Here is a 16200-nt window from a genome sequence, read left to right on the forward strand (position 1 = left end):
CAGTGCTCAGGCCCTGAGCTCAAGCCCAGGACTGGCAAAAAAATAAAAATAAAAGGAACAAAGACTGCAGGTCAATTGGAATTGGCAACAGTTTAATGAACCTTGCACTGCTATTCACCCTGTCTGAAAAAAAGGACGAGCAACTTTTTAAATGTTCTGATACGTGAAAGCAAACTTGCTCACAAAATCAAGACATAGATAGTCCAGTGCCCAAATCAGTGATTTACAGAAATCACTGGTTTATTTTTTTCCAGCAGAGAGAAGAAATACATGATTTGGCAATTTGGTGTTAGGACGATGGTGAATACTGTGAGTGCCGAGTCAGTGGTCCTGGCCGTGGGTGTCACGGTTGCCACGGTTGCACTCATCCCCACGCGCGGGGCCGGGACACGGGCCTGGGGAGGCAGACACTCCGGTGTGTTCTTGGCTTGTGCGTCCCCGTGACTAACTTTTGGTTTCTGAAGTAAACGTTTAACTGAAGGCAGGCGTCGTGTGCCCGTGGACACAGGAGCTACACGCTTCCCTTCCTGGTCAAGCAGCTTTCATGATTCCTGTTACGGTTTGGAAAAGTAAGGAAAGTGATTTCAAGTATTCAATTCCTATCAAAAGCTGGTATCAAAAGTAATAAAGGACCTAATTTCTCAATAATTCCATGTTTTAAAAAATAACTTAATGAGCACAAGGCCTGGGCCTTCATGTACAAATCCACAGCGTGACTAGAGTTTCTTGACGCAGCGTGGGGCAGAGTCCGTGTTTAGCACCTCGATGATGGACCTCAGCGTGGGGAATGTCTCCGACACGGACGGCAGAGTCTTGTAAGATGGTGAGATGCTGAAAGACAGATGAGGAGGAGCCAGGGTGGGACCACTGTGGACAAAGTCAGGGCAGAGCACCTCCACCGCCGCCTGTGCACCACGCCTGCACCACACGGGACAGATGGCACTGCCCTTCCTGGCTGGGTCCTGCCTCTGTGCTCGCATCCCCCCGCCCGCACTGCGTGGACCGGCCTTCACTCAGACACCAAAAGCCCAGCGGGAAAAGGCACCTTCAGATGCACCAGGAATGGCAGTGTTCAACTAGAAAACTGCTGGAAGACTTGCTGTACATCCAAGTACGACTTGTGACCTTGAGATTGTACTACTGGAATATGGGCAAAGAAAAATCCATGGGAGACACTGCATGAGAGTGGTGATCAGACACAGTACCACCGATCTAGGAGTCCAAAGAGTGGCTTCTGTGAGATGAAGGCCACAAAGACACGAAAGGCAAACCTGAGGGTGCTGTGCACACACCAGAAGGGGCAAGAAGGAGGCCATGCAGCAGTGCTTGCTGCTCTTTGCTCCCCATTAAGTTCAGCGTCATGTCGTCTGCAATGCTGCTGGGAGGCAGAGGGCCTGCGGCATGGCAGGGGAAGCCAAGCCATCCCAGGGCATCGCTGTGCACGTACCATCCGTGCCTAGGCCACAAGAAAGTGCTGCCACCCTGCCACCAGAGTGCAGCAAGAGGCCAACAGCAAGCTGAGTGCTGTGGCTCAGGACGGCTGGGATGCGTTCGGCCCACCCGGGTCCTGGAGCCCGTGTGGCAGCTCGGGAGCTGGTGTCTCCTCATGCCTCCGCCTTCGTGGGCCCCATCTACCCAGAAGCAGAGCACTGCCACCGTGGATGCACACAGCAGACGCCGCACTGAACACCAACAGGCGAGCGTGTGTGCACCCAAGTCAGTTCCCTCCTTCTCCAGACACCCCACCACCCTCACCTCCTCAAGTTCACCCAGACACCCCAGCACCCTCACCTCCTCAAGTTCACCCAGACACCCCTCCACCCTCACCTCTTCAAGTTCACCCAGACACCCCACCACCCTCACCTCCTCAAGTTCATCCAGACACCCCTCCACCACCCCTCCACCCTCACCTCTTCAAGTTCATCCAGACACCCCACCACCCTCACCTCCTCAAGTTCATCCAGACACCCCACCACCCTCACCTCCTCAAGTCAATCCAGACACCCCACCACCCTCACCTCCTCAAGTTCATCCAGACACCCCTCCACCCTCACCTCCTCAAGTTCATCCAGACACCCCACCACCCTCACCTCTTCAAGTTCATCCAGACACCCCACCACCCTCACCTCCTCAAGTTCATCCAGACACCCCACCACCCTCACCTCCTCAAGTCAATCCAGACACCCCACCACCCTCACCTCCTCAAGTTCATCCAGACACCCCTCCACCCTCACCTCCTCAAGTTCATCCAGACACCCCACCACCCTCACCTCTTCAAGTTCATCCAGACACCCCACCACCCTCACCTCCTCAAGTCAATCCAGACACCCCACCACCCTCACCTCCTCAAGTTCATCCAGACACCCCTCCACCCTCACCTCCTCAAGTTCATCCAGACACCCCACCACCCTCACCTCCTCAAGTTCATCCAGACACCCCACCACCCTCACCTCTTCAAGTTCATCCAGACACCCCTCCACCCTCACCTCCTCAAGTTCATCCAGACACCCCACCACCACCCCTCCACCCTCACCTCTTCAAGTTCATCCAGACACCCCACCACCACCCCTCCACCCTCACCTCTTCAAGTTCATCCAGATACCCCACCACCGTCACCTCTTCAAGTTCATCCAGACACCCCTCCACCCTCACCTCTTCAAGTTCATCCAGACACCCCACCACCACCCCACCACCCTCACCTCTTCAAGTTCATCCAGACACCCCTCCACCACCCCTCCACCCTCACCTCTTCAAGTTCATCCAGATACCCCACCACCCTCACCTCTTCAAGTTCATCCAGACACCCCACCACCACCCCACCACCCTCACCTCTTCAAGTTCATCCAGACACCCCACCACCACCCCTCCACCCTCACCTCTTCAAGTTCATCCAGACACCCCACCACCACCCCTCCACCCTCACCTCTTCAAGTTCATCCAGACACCCCACCACCCTCACCTCCTCAAGTTCATCCAGACACCCCACCACCACCCCTCCACCCTCACCTCCTCAAGTTCATCCAGACACCCCACCACCCTCACCTCCTCAAGTTCATCCAGACACCCCACCACCCTCACCTCCTCAAGTCAATCCAGACACCCCACCACCCTCACCTCCTCAAGTTCATCCAGACACCCCACCACCACCCCTCCACCCTCACCTCCTCAAGTTCATCCAGACACCCCACCACCCTCACCTCCTCAAGTTCATCCAGACACCCCTCCACCCTCACCTCCTCAAGTTCATCCAGACACCCCACCACCCTCACCTCTTCAAGTTCATCCAGACACCCCACCACCCTCACCTCCTCAAGTTCATCCAGACACCCCACCACCCTCACCTCCTCAAGTCAATCCAGACACCCCACCACCCTCACCTCCTCAAGTTCATCCAGACACCCCTCCACCCTCACCTCCTCAAGTTCATCCAGACACCCCACCACCCTCACCTCTTCAAGTTCATCCAGACACCCCACCACCCTCACCTCCTCAAGTCAATCCAGACACCCCACCACCCTCACCTCCTCAAGTTCATCCAGACACCCCTCCACCCTCACCTCCTCAAGTTCATCCAGACACCCCACCACCCTCACCTCCTCAAGTTCATCCAGACACCCCACCACCCTCACCTCCTCAAGTCAATCCAGACACCCCACCACCCTCACCTCCTCAAGTTCATCCAGACACCCCACCACCCTCACCTCCTCAAGTTCATCCAGACACCCCACCACCCTCACCTCCTCAAGTTCATCCAGACACCCCACCACCCTCACCTCTTCAAGTTCATCCAGACACCCCACCACCACCCCTCCACCCTCACCTCTTCAAGTTCATCCAGATACCCCACCACCCTCACCTCCTCAAGTTCATCCAGACACCCCACCACCCTCACCTCCTCAAGTCAATCCAGACACCCCACCACCCTCACCTCTTCAAGTTCATCCAGACACCCCACCACCACCCCTCCACCCTCACCTCTTCAAGTTCATCCAGACACCCCACCACCACCCCTCCACCCTCACCTCTTCAAGTTCATCCAGATACCCCACCACCGTCACCTCTTCAAGTTCATCCAGACACCCCACCACCACCCCTCCACCCTCACCTCTTCAAGTTCATCCAGACACCCCACCACCCTCACCTCCTCAAGTTCATCCAGACACCCCACCACCACCCCTCCACCCTCACCTCTTCAAGTTCATCCAGATACCCCACCACCCTCACCTCTTCAAGTTCATCCAGACACCCCACCACTCTCACCTCTTCAAGTTCATCCACACACCCCACCACCACCCCTCCACCCTCACCTCTTCAAGTTCATCCAGACACCCCACCACCACCCCTCCACCCTCACCTCTTCAAGTTCATCCAGATACCCCACCACCCTCACCTCCTCAAGTTCATCCAGACAACCCACCACTCTCACCTGTCCAAGTTCATCCAGACACCCCACCACCACCCCTCCACCCTCACCTCCTCAAGTTCATCCAGACACCCCACCACCCTCACCTCCTCAAGTTCATCCAGACACCCCTCCACCCTCACCTCCTCAAGTTCATCCAGACACCCCTCCACCCTCACCTCCTCAAGTTCATCCAGACACCCCACCACCCTCACCTCTTCAAGTTCATCCAGACACCCCACCACCCTCACCTCCTCAAGTCAATCCAGACACCCCACCACCCTCACCTCCTCAAGTTCATCCAGACACCCCACCACCCTCACCTCTTCAAGTTCATCCAGACACCCCACCACCCTCACCTCTTCAAGTTCTCCAGACACCCCACCACCCTCACCTCCTCAAGTCAATCCAGACACCCCACCACCCTCACCTCCTCAAGTTCATCCAGATACCCCACCACCCTCACCTCTTCAAGTTCATCCAGACACCCCACCACTCTCACCTCTTCAAGTTCATCCACACACCCCACCACCACCCCTCCACCCTCACCTCTTCAAGTTCATCCAGACACCCCACCACCACCCCTCCACCCTCACCTCTTCAAGTTCATCCAGACACCCCACCACCCTCACCTCCTCAAGTTCATCCAGACACCCCACCACTCTCACCTGTCCAAGTTCATCCAGACACCCCACCACCACCCCTCCACCCTCACCTCCTCAAGTTCATCCAGACACCCCACCACCCTCACCTCCTCAAGTTCATCCAGACACCCCACCACTCTCACCTCTTCAAGTTCATCCAGACACCCCACCACCCTCACCTCTTCAAGTTCATCCAGACACCCCACCACCACCCCTCCACCCTCACCTCTTCAAGTTCATCCAGACACCCCTCCACCCTCACCTCCTCAAGTTCATCCAGACACCCCTCCACCCTCACCTCCTCAAGTTCATCCAGACACCCCACCACCCTCACCTCTTCAAGTTCATCCAGACACCCCACCACCCTCACCTCCTCAAGTCAATCCAGACACCCCACCACCCTCACCTCCTCAAGTTCATCCAGACACCCCTCCACCCTCACCTCCTCAAGTTCATCCAGACACCCCTCCACCCTCACCTCCTCAAGTTCATCCAGACACCCCACCACCCTCACCTCTTCAAGTTCATCCAGACACCCCACCACCCTCACCTCCTCAAGTCAATCCAGACACCCCACCACCCTCACCTCCTCAAGTTCATCCAGACACCCCACCACCCTCACCTCTTCAAGTTCATCCAGACACCCCACCACCCTCACCTCTTCAAGTTCTCCAGACACCCCACCACCCTCACCTCCTCAAGTCAATCCAGACACCCCACCACCCTCACCTCCTCAAGTTCATCCAGACACCCCTCCACCCTCACCTCCTCAAGTTCATCCAGACACCCCACCACCCTCACCTCTTCAAGTTCATCCAGCTTTTGGCAATTTTGCTGAAGGCCTCAGAACCAGGTGCTGTCATAGCTTCAAAGTCAACTAGCTGAAAGAGCGAGCAGGTGGCCATGTGACCAAGACAGAACCCACACAGCTCCACCTTCCCGCTGGCACCCTCCCGTGGGCCCGCATACCTTCCCCTTGGGAATCCGGCCCGCCACTTCCTTGCCACTTGCCATCAGCGCACCCACGATGACAGAGTAGGCGATGACACTGTGCAGACAGAACACGCCTGGTGAGTCCTGGTCCAGAGATGGTTCCTGGTGCTTACCCACTCATCAGCGCACATGACTAAATCCCACAGAAGGACTCGCAGGGTCAATGTTACAAGGCTTACTTACTAGTAAACTTTTTATTTTGTTTTAAAAATATTTTTTACTTTGCCACTAAAACACTGACCAGTTTAAGGGTAAATGTCTCCAACATTACCTTTATGAGAAAAAAGTTTTAGTTTGTTGTTGTTGTCCTAGGGACTTCCCCCATGGCGTATGTGAGCACACGAGCGTGCATGCACGCACACACACGCACGCACACGCACACGAAGAGGCACACTTGACTCCACGCGTTCCTCTGCCCTTCTCCTGATGGTGGTCTTTCGTGGTGTGTATTTCAAAGCATAGAGCTCCACATCATTTTGGCAGTGTCTCGTTTTGCTTTTGGGGGGTAGGTGGGGGAGAGGGATGAAGACAGGTTCTCACTACGTAGCCCAGGCCTGCCTGGAGCTCGCCATCCTTCTGCCTCTCCCTCCGAGTGCTGCGATTACAGGAGTGAGCCGCAGGCTCTTGGTGTACTCTTGTAACAAGAAGTGTAGCCAAAGCTACATGGTAAATTTTAGCAATCTTCATGACAGGGCACCACTTACCTAGACCCTCGAGAGAGGGGCATCAAATTATAAAAGTAGTAAACCAGAGACAAGATCAAGTTGCAGACAGCATCCACCTCCTAGAAAATAATGACAAGGTTTGTGAACCTACACCCTAGGTCAGAAGCCAGTGTTCTACTCGGTGACAGACACAGAGTCCCTAACAGCGAGCCAGGCGCTCCTCTTCCCTGAAGGAACCCACGCTTGCTTCCGTGACACAGCTATTCTTCTAACTCTTTCATTAGAAGCAGCAGCCATGATGAAGGAAAGGAGAGGAAAAGTAAGGAGAGGCACAGTCCATCTTCACTGTGCACGGACGTTCTCACGGACATCTTCTCTGAGACGCTGATGCCCCCGGCCACTAGGCATGGCTCACACCTGGAATCCTAGCTACCCAGGAGGCTGAGAGCTGAGGATCACGGTTCAAAGCCAGCCCAGGCACGAAAGCCCATTCGTCAGACTCTCATCTCCAATTACCCACCAGAAAACCGGAACTGGTGCTGTGGCTCCAAGTGGTAAAGGGCTAGCCTCGGGCTCAAGAGCTCAGGGACAGCGCCCAGGCCCAGAGTTCAAGCCCCATGACCGACCAAAAAAAAGAAAGAAAAAGGGAGAGCGAGAGAGAAAATAAATTTGGTTTTCACTTTGAAAAAAAAACAAATGAGCTTGGTTTTTGTTTTAAAAAATTGTATTTTTGCTTTGGAAAAAAAAAGAACACTAGAAGAGAGGGATTTACAGAACAACTGAACCTGGCTTTACCTGTAATCTCATCTAGGGATGGGGTTGTGAAACCCCATCCCTAGAACCAATGAAACCTACCCCAAATTCTGATGAGAGGATCAGGACTTTTCCTTTGGCTGTCAGATCTTTATAAAGCGCGTCTATTTCAGCATGGTACAGCTGCGTCCTTTCTTCTGTGGTTTGAGTTTCTACTGAAAACAGGATATTGCCAACTCTGAAAATACAAGCAGATGTATCAGAGGTGTGCACTAGTCAGCCCAGAGAAACAAACCAGAAGGGAGGGAGGCCGTCCCTCTGGTCCCATGCTTAATGCTTCTTGCACTCATCAGGCTCCCCTCTAAGCAGGCAGTGTGATCTGCTCCCAGTAGGTCTGGCCACGTACTCACTTTAAGAGGTTAAGTTAGTACGTGGGGCAGCAGCCACACCCAGAGTTGAGAAACTAAAATGCATGGTGCACTCCCATGCTCAGTCACAGTCTTCCAGGTCACTTCTCTGAGGACTTGAAGCTGGGAGTCAGGGCCTATGTCTGAGGTCAGCAGCAGGACAGCTACGTGTGGAAAGTACCCTGGGACCTGCGTGGCTGGTAAGGATCCGCGGAGACCCCCAGCTTGATCCCATCTGCTTCACAGTCAACGCTGTTAGCTAAACACACTTGGTTCCTAGAGCCTATATAGAAAAGCAAACTGGCGGCTTTCTTTGAAGTAAAATATGACAGCAGGCAGGGTGCAGACGTGAGGAAGCAGGGGCTGGAGGTGGAGGTCGGGAGATGTGCAGGAGGGGGAGCAGCCAGTACATGGGGTACATGGGCGGGGCAGCCAGGGCAGCCCCTGGAGGGGCGGCGAGTCAGGGAACACACGGTGTAGGCTCACAGCAGAGGCGAGTCTGGGAAGTGTGCTCCAGGCCCCGTGGGAAAGAGGTTCAAGTGAGGTGGGAAACGCGGTGTGAGGCCATGGGAGTGGCTGGGAACACCAGAGAGGGGCAGGAGACCTTGGCTGGGAATGTCCAGGCAGTGGCTGTCAGCAAGCCGAGGCCCAGAGCACCGAGGAAGGTGGGCAGACATCCAAAGAGACTTATCATAGGAGACTGTGTTTCTGCCTCGGCACCAGGTCTGAGGACACAGACCCTGAATGGGTGAGAAGTGGGAGACTGAACTGGACATGACGTTTCATTCATTGGGATTCCTTTTGAGAAACCCTATTTATTGGGGAAAGGGACTTTGCCAAGTAGTGTGGGGAAGAGACTGAAACCCCAAAGACAAGGAAAATCCACAAAATGTGCTCAACGGTGCCTAGGTTTGCAAGCCCTGACGTGGATGAGAAGACTGGCTTCTCGCAAGTGAGGGAACGCAGGAGTGCAGGGAGGAAGGGCTGAGGAGGGCCAGGGGACACCAGAGCACGCCCCCCACGAAACACGGGCTATACCACGATGGGGGTGATTCGGCCATCTCCACCCAAACCCCAGGGACAGGGAACGCCACAGGACTTCAGAGTAAATGAAACAGCAGTGAGGAACAACGCACACTGCATTACTTATTTGTGGGAAAAACAACAGAGGAGACATTAAATGGTTAGTGGCAAATCAGAAGTAGAAATTCTACACCTGCCCAACAGAATCTTAGAGAGTTGCTCAAATCCTCCTGCACCCCCAGCCCATGCTGTGCTCGAGTCCCCTGCACCCCCAGTCCATGCTGTGATCGAGTCCCCTGCACCCCCAGCCCATGCTGTGATCGAGTCCCCTGCACCCCCAGCCCATGCTGTGCTCAAATCCTCCTGCACCCCCAGTCCATGCTGTGCTCAAATCCTCCTGCACCCCCAGTCCATGCTGTGCTCGAGTCCCCTGCACCCCCAGTCCATGCTGTGATCGAGTCCCCTGCACCCCCAGCCCATGCTGTGATCGAGTCCCCTGCACCCCCAGCCCATGCTGTGCTCGAGTCCCCTGCACCCCAGGCCGTGCCCACGCTCGAGTCCCCTGCACCCCAGGCCGTGCCCACGCTCCAGTCCCCTGCGCCCCAGGCCGTGCCCGTGTGGAGCACACATACTGTGCTCGAGTCCCCTGCGCCCCAGGCCATGCCCACGCTCGAGTCCCCTGCACCCCAGGCCGTGCCCACGCTCCAGTCCCCTGCGCCCCAGGCCGTGCCCGTGTGGAGCACACATACTGTGCTCGAGTCCCCTGCGCCCCAGGCCGTGCCCGTGTGGAGCACACATACTGTGCTCGAGTCCCCTGCGCCCCAGGCCGTGCCCGTGTGGAGCACACATACTGTGCTCGAGTCCCCTGCGCCCCAGGCCGTGCCCGTGTGGAGCACACATACTGTGCTCGAGTCCCCTGCGCCCCAGGCCGTGCCCACGCTCGAGTCCCCTGCGCCCCAGGCCGTGCCCATGTGGAGCACACATACTGTGCTCGAGTCCCCTGCGCCCCAGGCCGTGCCCATGTGGAGCACACATACTGTGCTCGAGTCCCCTGCGCCCCAGGCCGTGCCCATGTGGAGCACACATACTGTGCTCGAGTCCCCTGCGCCCCAGGCCGTGCCCGTGTGGAGCACACATACTGTGCTCGAGTCCCCTGCGCCCCAGGCCGTGCCCACGCTCGAGTCCCCTGCGCCCCAGGCCGTGCCCGTGTGGAGCACACATACTGTGCTCGAGTCCCCTGCGCCCCAGGCCGTGCCCGTGTGGAGCACACATACTTGTCTCCTGTGATGGTGATCGTGAACCCGTCGAGGTCCTTCCCTTCATCTTTGAGGCTGGGCACCTTCGTGTTCACAGTGAACCCGTCCTTTGTTTTGGTATTAAACTGCTTTTGAGGGAGGAAAACAATCCGTGTTACTTCTGTGAACCACAGCTACAGCTGAGCGCATGTGGCTGACTTCGCCTTGGTTGTTCTAGTCATGAAAATTATACAACACAAGAGACAGCTCCCTGCTGTGGACCCAAGTTCCATTCCCCAAGCCCCAGCAGAGACAGCCGAGGCCTGACTGCTGGTAGAACTTTCCTTCCCCCATGATTCCATCCTACCTCGCTGAACTGTGGTTGGCACTGCGTGAGCTGCACCACACTGTGAACCCGGAAATGGGTATTGTAGCCAAATAACCTGCTGCCTCCATGCGTCCACTAATCTGGTCCTTCTCATTTCTGAGTTAAAATATACACAAAAGGCCAGATGCCCCGGCTACTCAGGCTGAGACCTGAGGATCACAGTTCAAACCCAGACCAGGCAGAAACGTCCCTGTGAGACTTTTATCTCCAGTTAACCACCGGAAAACCGAAAATAGCACTGTGGTTCAAGTGGTAGAGCGCCAGCCTTGGGCACAAAGAGGCTTGAGTCACACGGCCGACAAAAATCAAGAAAAACAAGTTAGGAATTAGGAACGATTTCAATTCTGCAATTTCCAGTTAAGTATCTCTGGACTGAGTCCCCGCAGGTGCCTGAAGGTGTGGGGTAAGGAGGGGATGACTGCATGCCCTCAGTGTCACAGACCACCCCCTGCCACCCACTACCCACACGAGTGGCCTCCCCACACATGGGGCCACGCTCCATCTCTCAGCCCAGCTGGTCTGCCACCCAGTGGGCACTAAGTAGCCACTCTGCTGAGCCTGCCAGCTCCCAGTGCCAGGTGCTCAGCCAGCAAGCACCATGCAGCCCTGCAGCCTGCCCATCCTCCTGTCCAGCAGAAGCTGGGCTTCCTTCTCTAGTCCTTACCTGCCCCGTGCCCTGTATCTAGCTTAGGTTTGCAGCGGCCACGGGCAGAAAGGCAGCGAGTGTGTGACTGCCGTCAGAAGCCCAGTTCAGTGGCATCCGACGCCAGTGTTCCATTTTGCTTCATTACTCAGATGGTGTGCACATGGTTTCGCGTACCAAGCACACGGCTTAGCGTGGGAGCCGTGCGTCCCACACTGACCAGAGCTCTTCTCTATGACCGCCTACCTTCATGACGGGGAGGAGGTCCTCTACCTTGTGAACCTTCTCCAAAGCTTCTCTAACTTCTAGCAGCGCCTCGGGGTTGTTAGCGCTGGGGGGTGGGGGGAGAGAGGGGGAGAGGAGAGGTGAGTGGAGGAAAGGAGGGGGGAGAGGAGAGGAAGGAGAGAAGAGAGGGAGGGGAGGGAGGGGGGAGAGGGGAGGAAGGGGGGAGGAAGGGGAGAAGGGAGAGAGGGGGGAGATGAGAGGGGGAGAGGAGTGAGGAGGGAGGAGGGGGGAGAGGAGAGGGAGGGAGAGGAGAGAGGGCAATCAAGGTTAATGCAGAAATGTGGTAACAGACCAGAAGTGCCTTTAGCTTTTGTCTTGTCACTGGAGGCACAGTCCCCTCAGATTGCACCCGACTGACTTGACCAACCCACATCACAACGCACATACAAACTGTGCCCTCTGAATGCATCTGACTTCTTGCCACCATTCCCTGACAAGGAGGAAAACCGTGTTCTACACGGCACTGACAACTGGAGGACACAAAGCACGGGGGCGGGGAAGATGTACTGCTTCACAGGAGGCGCCTCAACACTGGGGCACGTGGCCATCTCCTGGGGTCCCAGAGCCCCACAAACCATAGCGCCACTGCTGACAGCCACGACAGAAGTCGTAAAGTGTGCGGTGGCTGAATCCAGCGAATCAAGGGCGTGAGGTCCACCAGAAAGGTGGAGCAGGGAGAAGCCGCAGGGTGTCTCCACGCATGGGCCTCTGTGCTTCATTCCAAGGCCTCCCTCCCTCCCACTCTGGCTCTCAAGCTGCTCAAGTGGAAGCATCCTGCCAGTGACCTTTCACTTTTCCAAGCTGAACTCCCTCACAGAGAAGCTAGAAAAGGAGACCAGAAATGTCCCGCACAGTCAGGCTGGGCACAAGTGGTGAGTGAGGAGGAAGGGACCAAGTGCAGGCCCGATGTACCTTTGTGGTCTGTGAACATCTGACCTCACTTGCTCTGTCAGGGGACTTAGTTTCTCACTTTCACAAATATCACAAAAGTAACCTGTATGAATCTACCCATTACAGTGGAGTAAAAAACTGCAGGCTTACCCATGATAAACAAGAATTCTATCTTTAATAAAATGAAGTATTTTCTCAAAATACTCCAGATATCTCATGTTAATCACTTGGCCCCTACAAGACAAAAATCATGAAATTAGCCAGGTGTCGATGTCTGCACGGGGAGGCTGGGGCAAGAAGGCCACAAATGGTGGGACAACATTTCCTGGCTTCTGTCTTGTCTTTTTCCCCCCTTTTTTTTTTTGTTGTTGCCAGTCCTGGGGCATGAACTCAGGGCCTGGGCACTGTCCTTGGGCACTTTCTGCTCAAAGCTAGAGCCCTGCCACTTGAGCCACAGCACCACTTCCGAGGAATTGAACCTAGGGCTTCGTGCATGCTGGGTGAGCACTCCGCTAGGCCACCCTTCCAGCCATGTGAACATGTTCTTGATTCAGGTTTCTGGAACTGTGTGCATTGTAGATGTGTCCGCTCAAGGACAGGCCAGTCACCCGAGGCTCCCAGGCTCAGGCACCAAAGGGGAAGGGCAAGCACTAGGCCAGTGTCCAGGCTGCAGAACGGTTCTCCCGAGAAGCACTCCACCTCGGGAAAGCTGTGTACTGGGGGGAGGGAACCCACCACATCAGATTCCACAGGATACTGGAAGCACAGTGCTCTCCTTAGTAAGTTTCTAAGTTATTTCAGGGCCGTTTGAGAACCAGCACTGTGGGCTAAACTCCATCCTCACCCTCCCTGCATCAGGTTCTCTTGGACGTCTGCTGTCCTCCGTCTGAGCTAGGCCAAGAGGAAGAGCAGCAGGGGGACAGGAGGGGGCGCTGTGGGTGCAGAGCTAAGCTGTATTCCCATTCAAGAGCACCCACAGACACACTCCTATGAAGACAGAAGAGAATCACAAAAAGTCCGCACCTGATTAGGTTGATGTGGTTGTTAAAGCCTCGACTGAGACTCCGCGCTGGCATCTGATCCAGCCACAGCACAGGCTGGTCGGGGTCAGCGATCCTGCAAAACACAGACTGTCAAGTCTGAGACCTCACCCAGCCTAGCACCGTCCAGAGCACTTAAAAAGAGTGCTTGCCTAGCATGCACCAAGCCCTGGGTTTGATCCGTTGGCACCACATACACAGAAAAATCCAAAAGGGTGCTGTGGCTCAAGTGGCAGAGCACTAGCCTTGAGAAAGCTCAAGGACAGTGCCCAGGCCCTAAGTTCAAGCCCTAGGATTGGCAAAAAAAAGAAAGAAAGAAAGAAAAGGGACATGGCATATCGATGGAGCACATGCCTAGCAAGCTTACGGCCCTAAGTTAACAAAAAAAAACAAAACCAAAAACCACAGCTCATAAGCCTGTACGCTGTGCAGATGCTGCAGCAGCACCAGCAGGAGTCAGCCATGGTTTGCTGGCAGAGCAGGGGAAGGCTGGCCTCCAGGGCTGCCAGCTGGTCACAGCTGGGCATGCTCTGCAGTCGACTTCCTCTGAAACGCCGGCCTCTCAAACACCAGTGCATGCCAACGAATGCAGATTCGAGCGCTTGTGGGCAACTGGGGAGGGAAACCAGAAAGCCAAATAGGAAGAGGACGACCACCCTGCCCAGTACCTCCTCCACTTCACCGCGATGTCGAACATGTCCCGCCACTGCATCAGCCTCGTCCTCCCGCTCATGCGGACCTTGGAGTTGGTCCACGTGCGCTGCACGGCCTGCATGACTTCCAGTGCTGCCAGGCCCATGGCTGTGGGGAAAGTGCCAAGACGGAGGTCACCAAGCTCCCCCCACCACCACCACTCGGTTACCAGCTACAGAATCTGTGTGCCTACTGAAGCAACCAGAGGCTCCATCAGCTGACAGCTGTGCGAGGCCCTGAGCTCTGCTTCAGATGTCTACGGTAAGGAACCACCTAACCTCCGAGGGTGGAGTGTCAGGAGAAGGGAATATTGCAGTTCAAGAGAAAATACCTTCTCCCCCCAATAAACGGTTAAACCAGGTCAGGAACCCGTCCCTGCCACTGTTAAGTTAAAGGGCATGTGCCACCTCCGAGTAGCCTGGTAGAGCTGTCTCTGCATCTAGTACTAACTACATGTTGCACTTTTAGCCTCTGAACCTCCCTCCTCACCCTTAACCTCCCCTGGGGGCGCAGAGGTCTTTGCAGGACCACAGAGGGTGTGCTCCGTAGCAGGCTCTAATAAAGGGCCCTCAAACTCCTCAGTGCCTAGCCCTCCTCCAACCAGCTCACCTGGCACAAACGAGGCAGAAGGCCACAGTGGCTCACACTTGTCATCCCAGCCACTCTGAGGCAGAGATGGGAGGACAGCAGTTTGGGCAAGCCCCAGCAGAAAGTAAGGGCGTCTCCACTATACCTAACAAGCTGGCATGGTAGGCACGCACCTACCTTCTGCACTATGAGGAAGTGTAAGTAAGAGGACGACAGTCCATGGCTGTCCCAGGAAAAAATCAAAACCCTATTCCAGATCTGAAGGGGAAAGCGCTGACAGGGCTCACATAGCACAGGCCAGCATTGAAATAAAAAAGTAGACATAGTTGAAACCCTCCTTTCCTATGACCAGGAAGGGTGCAGGATACCTCTGTGTATTCTCTTGTTGGGCAGGAATCCGGGTGTTTCGTACTGCATGAGCGATCCCAAGCGGTCAGCCACACAGATCAGTTCCTGGACGTCAGGGTTGTAGCTATCAAAATTCTGGTGCAGCACATCCCTGCAAGAACACTGTGTACAGTCAGCGCCTTCTCAACCCACGACTGGCGGCGCAGTCCCGTCAAGGCCACGTGAGGACCCTGTCATCCTTCCCACACGGCAGGAGGGTGGAATCGGTGCGACGGCCACCTGTGCTGGCTAGTGTAGTCCCACAGGCACTGGCCCCCACTCATCTCACCAACCTCTCCACAAAACGCTGCGTGCACTGTCCTTTTCAACCAGCACTCAAGTCCCAGGGTCTGTTCACCCCTACCCTCAGGCCTCTGGCTATAAAGAGCCCCAAAGGTCTATTGACAAGGACCCCAGCCAGTCCTGGGCTGTGTTCACAGGCGGGGAGTGGGGGGGGTGGGGGGAGACACAGCTTCAGGCTGTGAGAACAAGTGCATGATCTGGGATCAGGCATGCAGCTACTGATTAGACTGCCCACCTGCTTGACACGCTGGAGTTTTCACTGTGAAGAATTCACTGTGCATGCTACGGGGTTGGGGTGAGGAAGGGGCTGCTTAGAGGAGAGCTGGCGAGAACGGTGAAAGGGAAGACCTGGGTCACCATGCATTGTACTCAGGGGCAACTCCTCTGAACAAGCACCTAAGGTGATCAAGTATTTTGTAAACTCTTCAATAATACAAGAGTTTGAGTCTTCATTGTAACACACCAAGCATGTCAAGCATATGAGCTCCTGTGGTTTTGGTAAGTCCCAGTTTCTCCCAGCCCACTGGAGTTCACGCCCATCACACATTTGGCCAAGGTGCTCCCTCCAGGACCCCAGGGGATTCTTTCCATTCACTCCTCAGAGTCTGAATCCCTGCTTCCTGTTCATTCTGGAGAAGAGAAAGGTCAATTCTAGATTTCTCTATATTAAGGTACTGTCCCTTGGTTTTGAATAACTGTGCTCTTTAACAGATCTTTTCTGTACAGCACTGCTTTTCAGTGTGTGATTTCCAACTTTTAAAATGTCAAACATTTTGTCGAAAAAAATGTCAAATAATCTCCTTATGCTAGTAAGCATAAAGGCACTTGAAGTTTGAAGGTAATTCAGAATTAGAAGGGAA

The 16200-nt window shown here is 55.1% G+C and overlaps 1 protein-coding gene across 4 annotated transcripts in view; it reads right to left on the reverse strand.

Moving 5' to 3' along the window:
• Positions 1–202: 202 nt before the first annotated feature.
• Ttc13 (tetratricopeptide repeat domain 13) overlaps positions 203–16200 on the reverse strand; it is a 49504-nt gene continuing 33506 nt past the window's right edge. For 3 of the 4 annotated variants that reach the window (XM_090318722.1, XM_090318720.1, XM_090318723.1), the window contains 11 exons: positions 15019–15149; positions 14038–14170; positions 13353–13445; positions 12480–12563; positions 11400–11484; positions 10162–10271; positions 7560–7695; positions 6744–6823; positions 6016–6094; positions 5848–5927; positions 203–831 (listed from right to left, as the gene is read on the reverse strand). In XM_090318722.1, coding sequence (XP_090174848.1) covers positions 717–831; positions 5848–5927; positions 6016–6094; positions 6744–6823; positions 7560–7695; positions 10162–10271; positions 11400–11484; positions 12480–12563; positions 13353–13445; positions 14038–14170; positions 15019–15149 — 1126 coding nt within the window. In that variant the 3' untranslated portion in view covers positions 203–716. The remainder of the gene's footprint in view (positions 832–5847; positions 5928–6015; positions 6095–6743; positions 6824–7559; positions 7696–10161; positions 10272–11399; positions 11485–12479; positions 12564–13352; positions 13446–14037; positions 14171–15018; positions 15150–16200) is intronic. The other variant, XM_090318721.1, reaches the window with a different exon arrangement.

The sequence above is a fragment of the Megascapheus bottae genome, chromosome 26 (genome assembly GCF_031878675.1).
Source record: "Megascapheus bottae isolate mThoBot1 chromosome 26, mThoBot2.hap1, whole genome shotgun sequence".
Taxonomy (NCBI): Eukaryota; Metazoa; Chordata; class Mammalia; order Rodentia; family Geomyidae; genus Megascapheus; species Megascapheus bottae.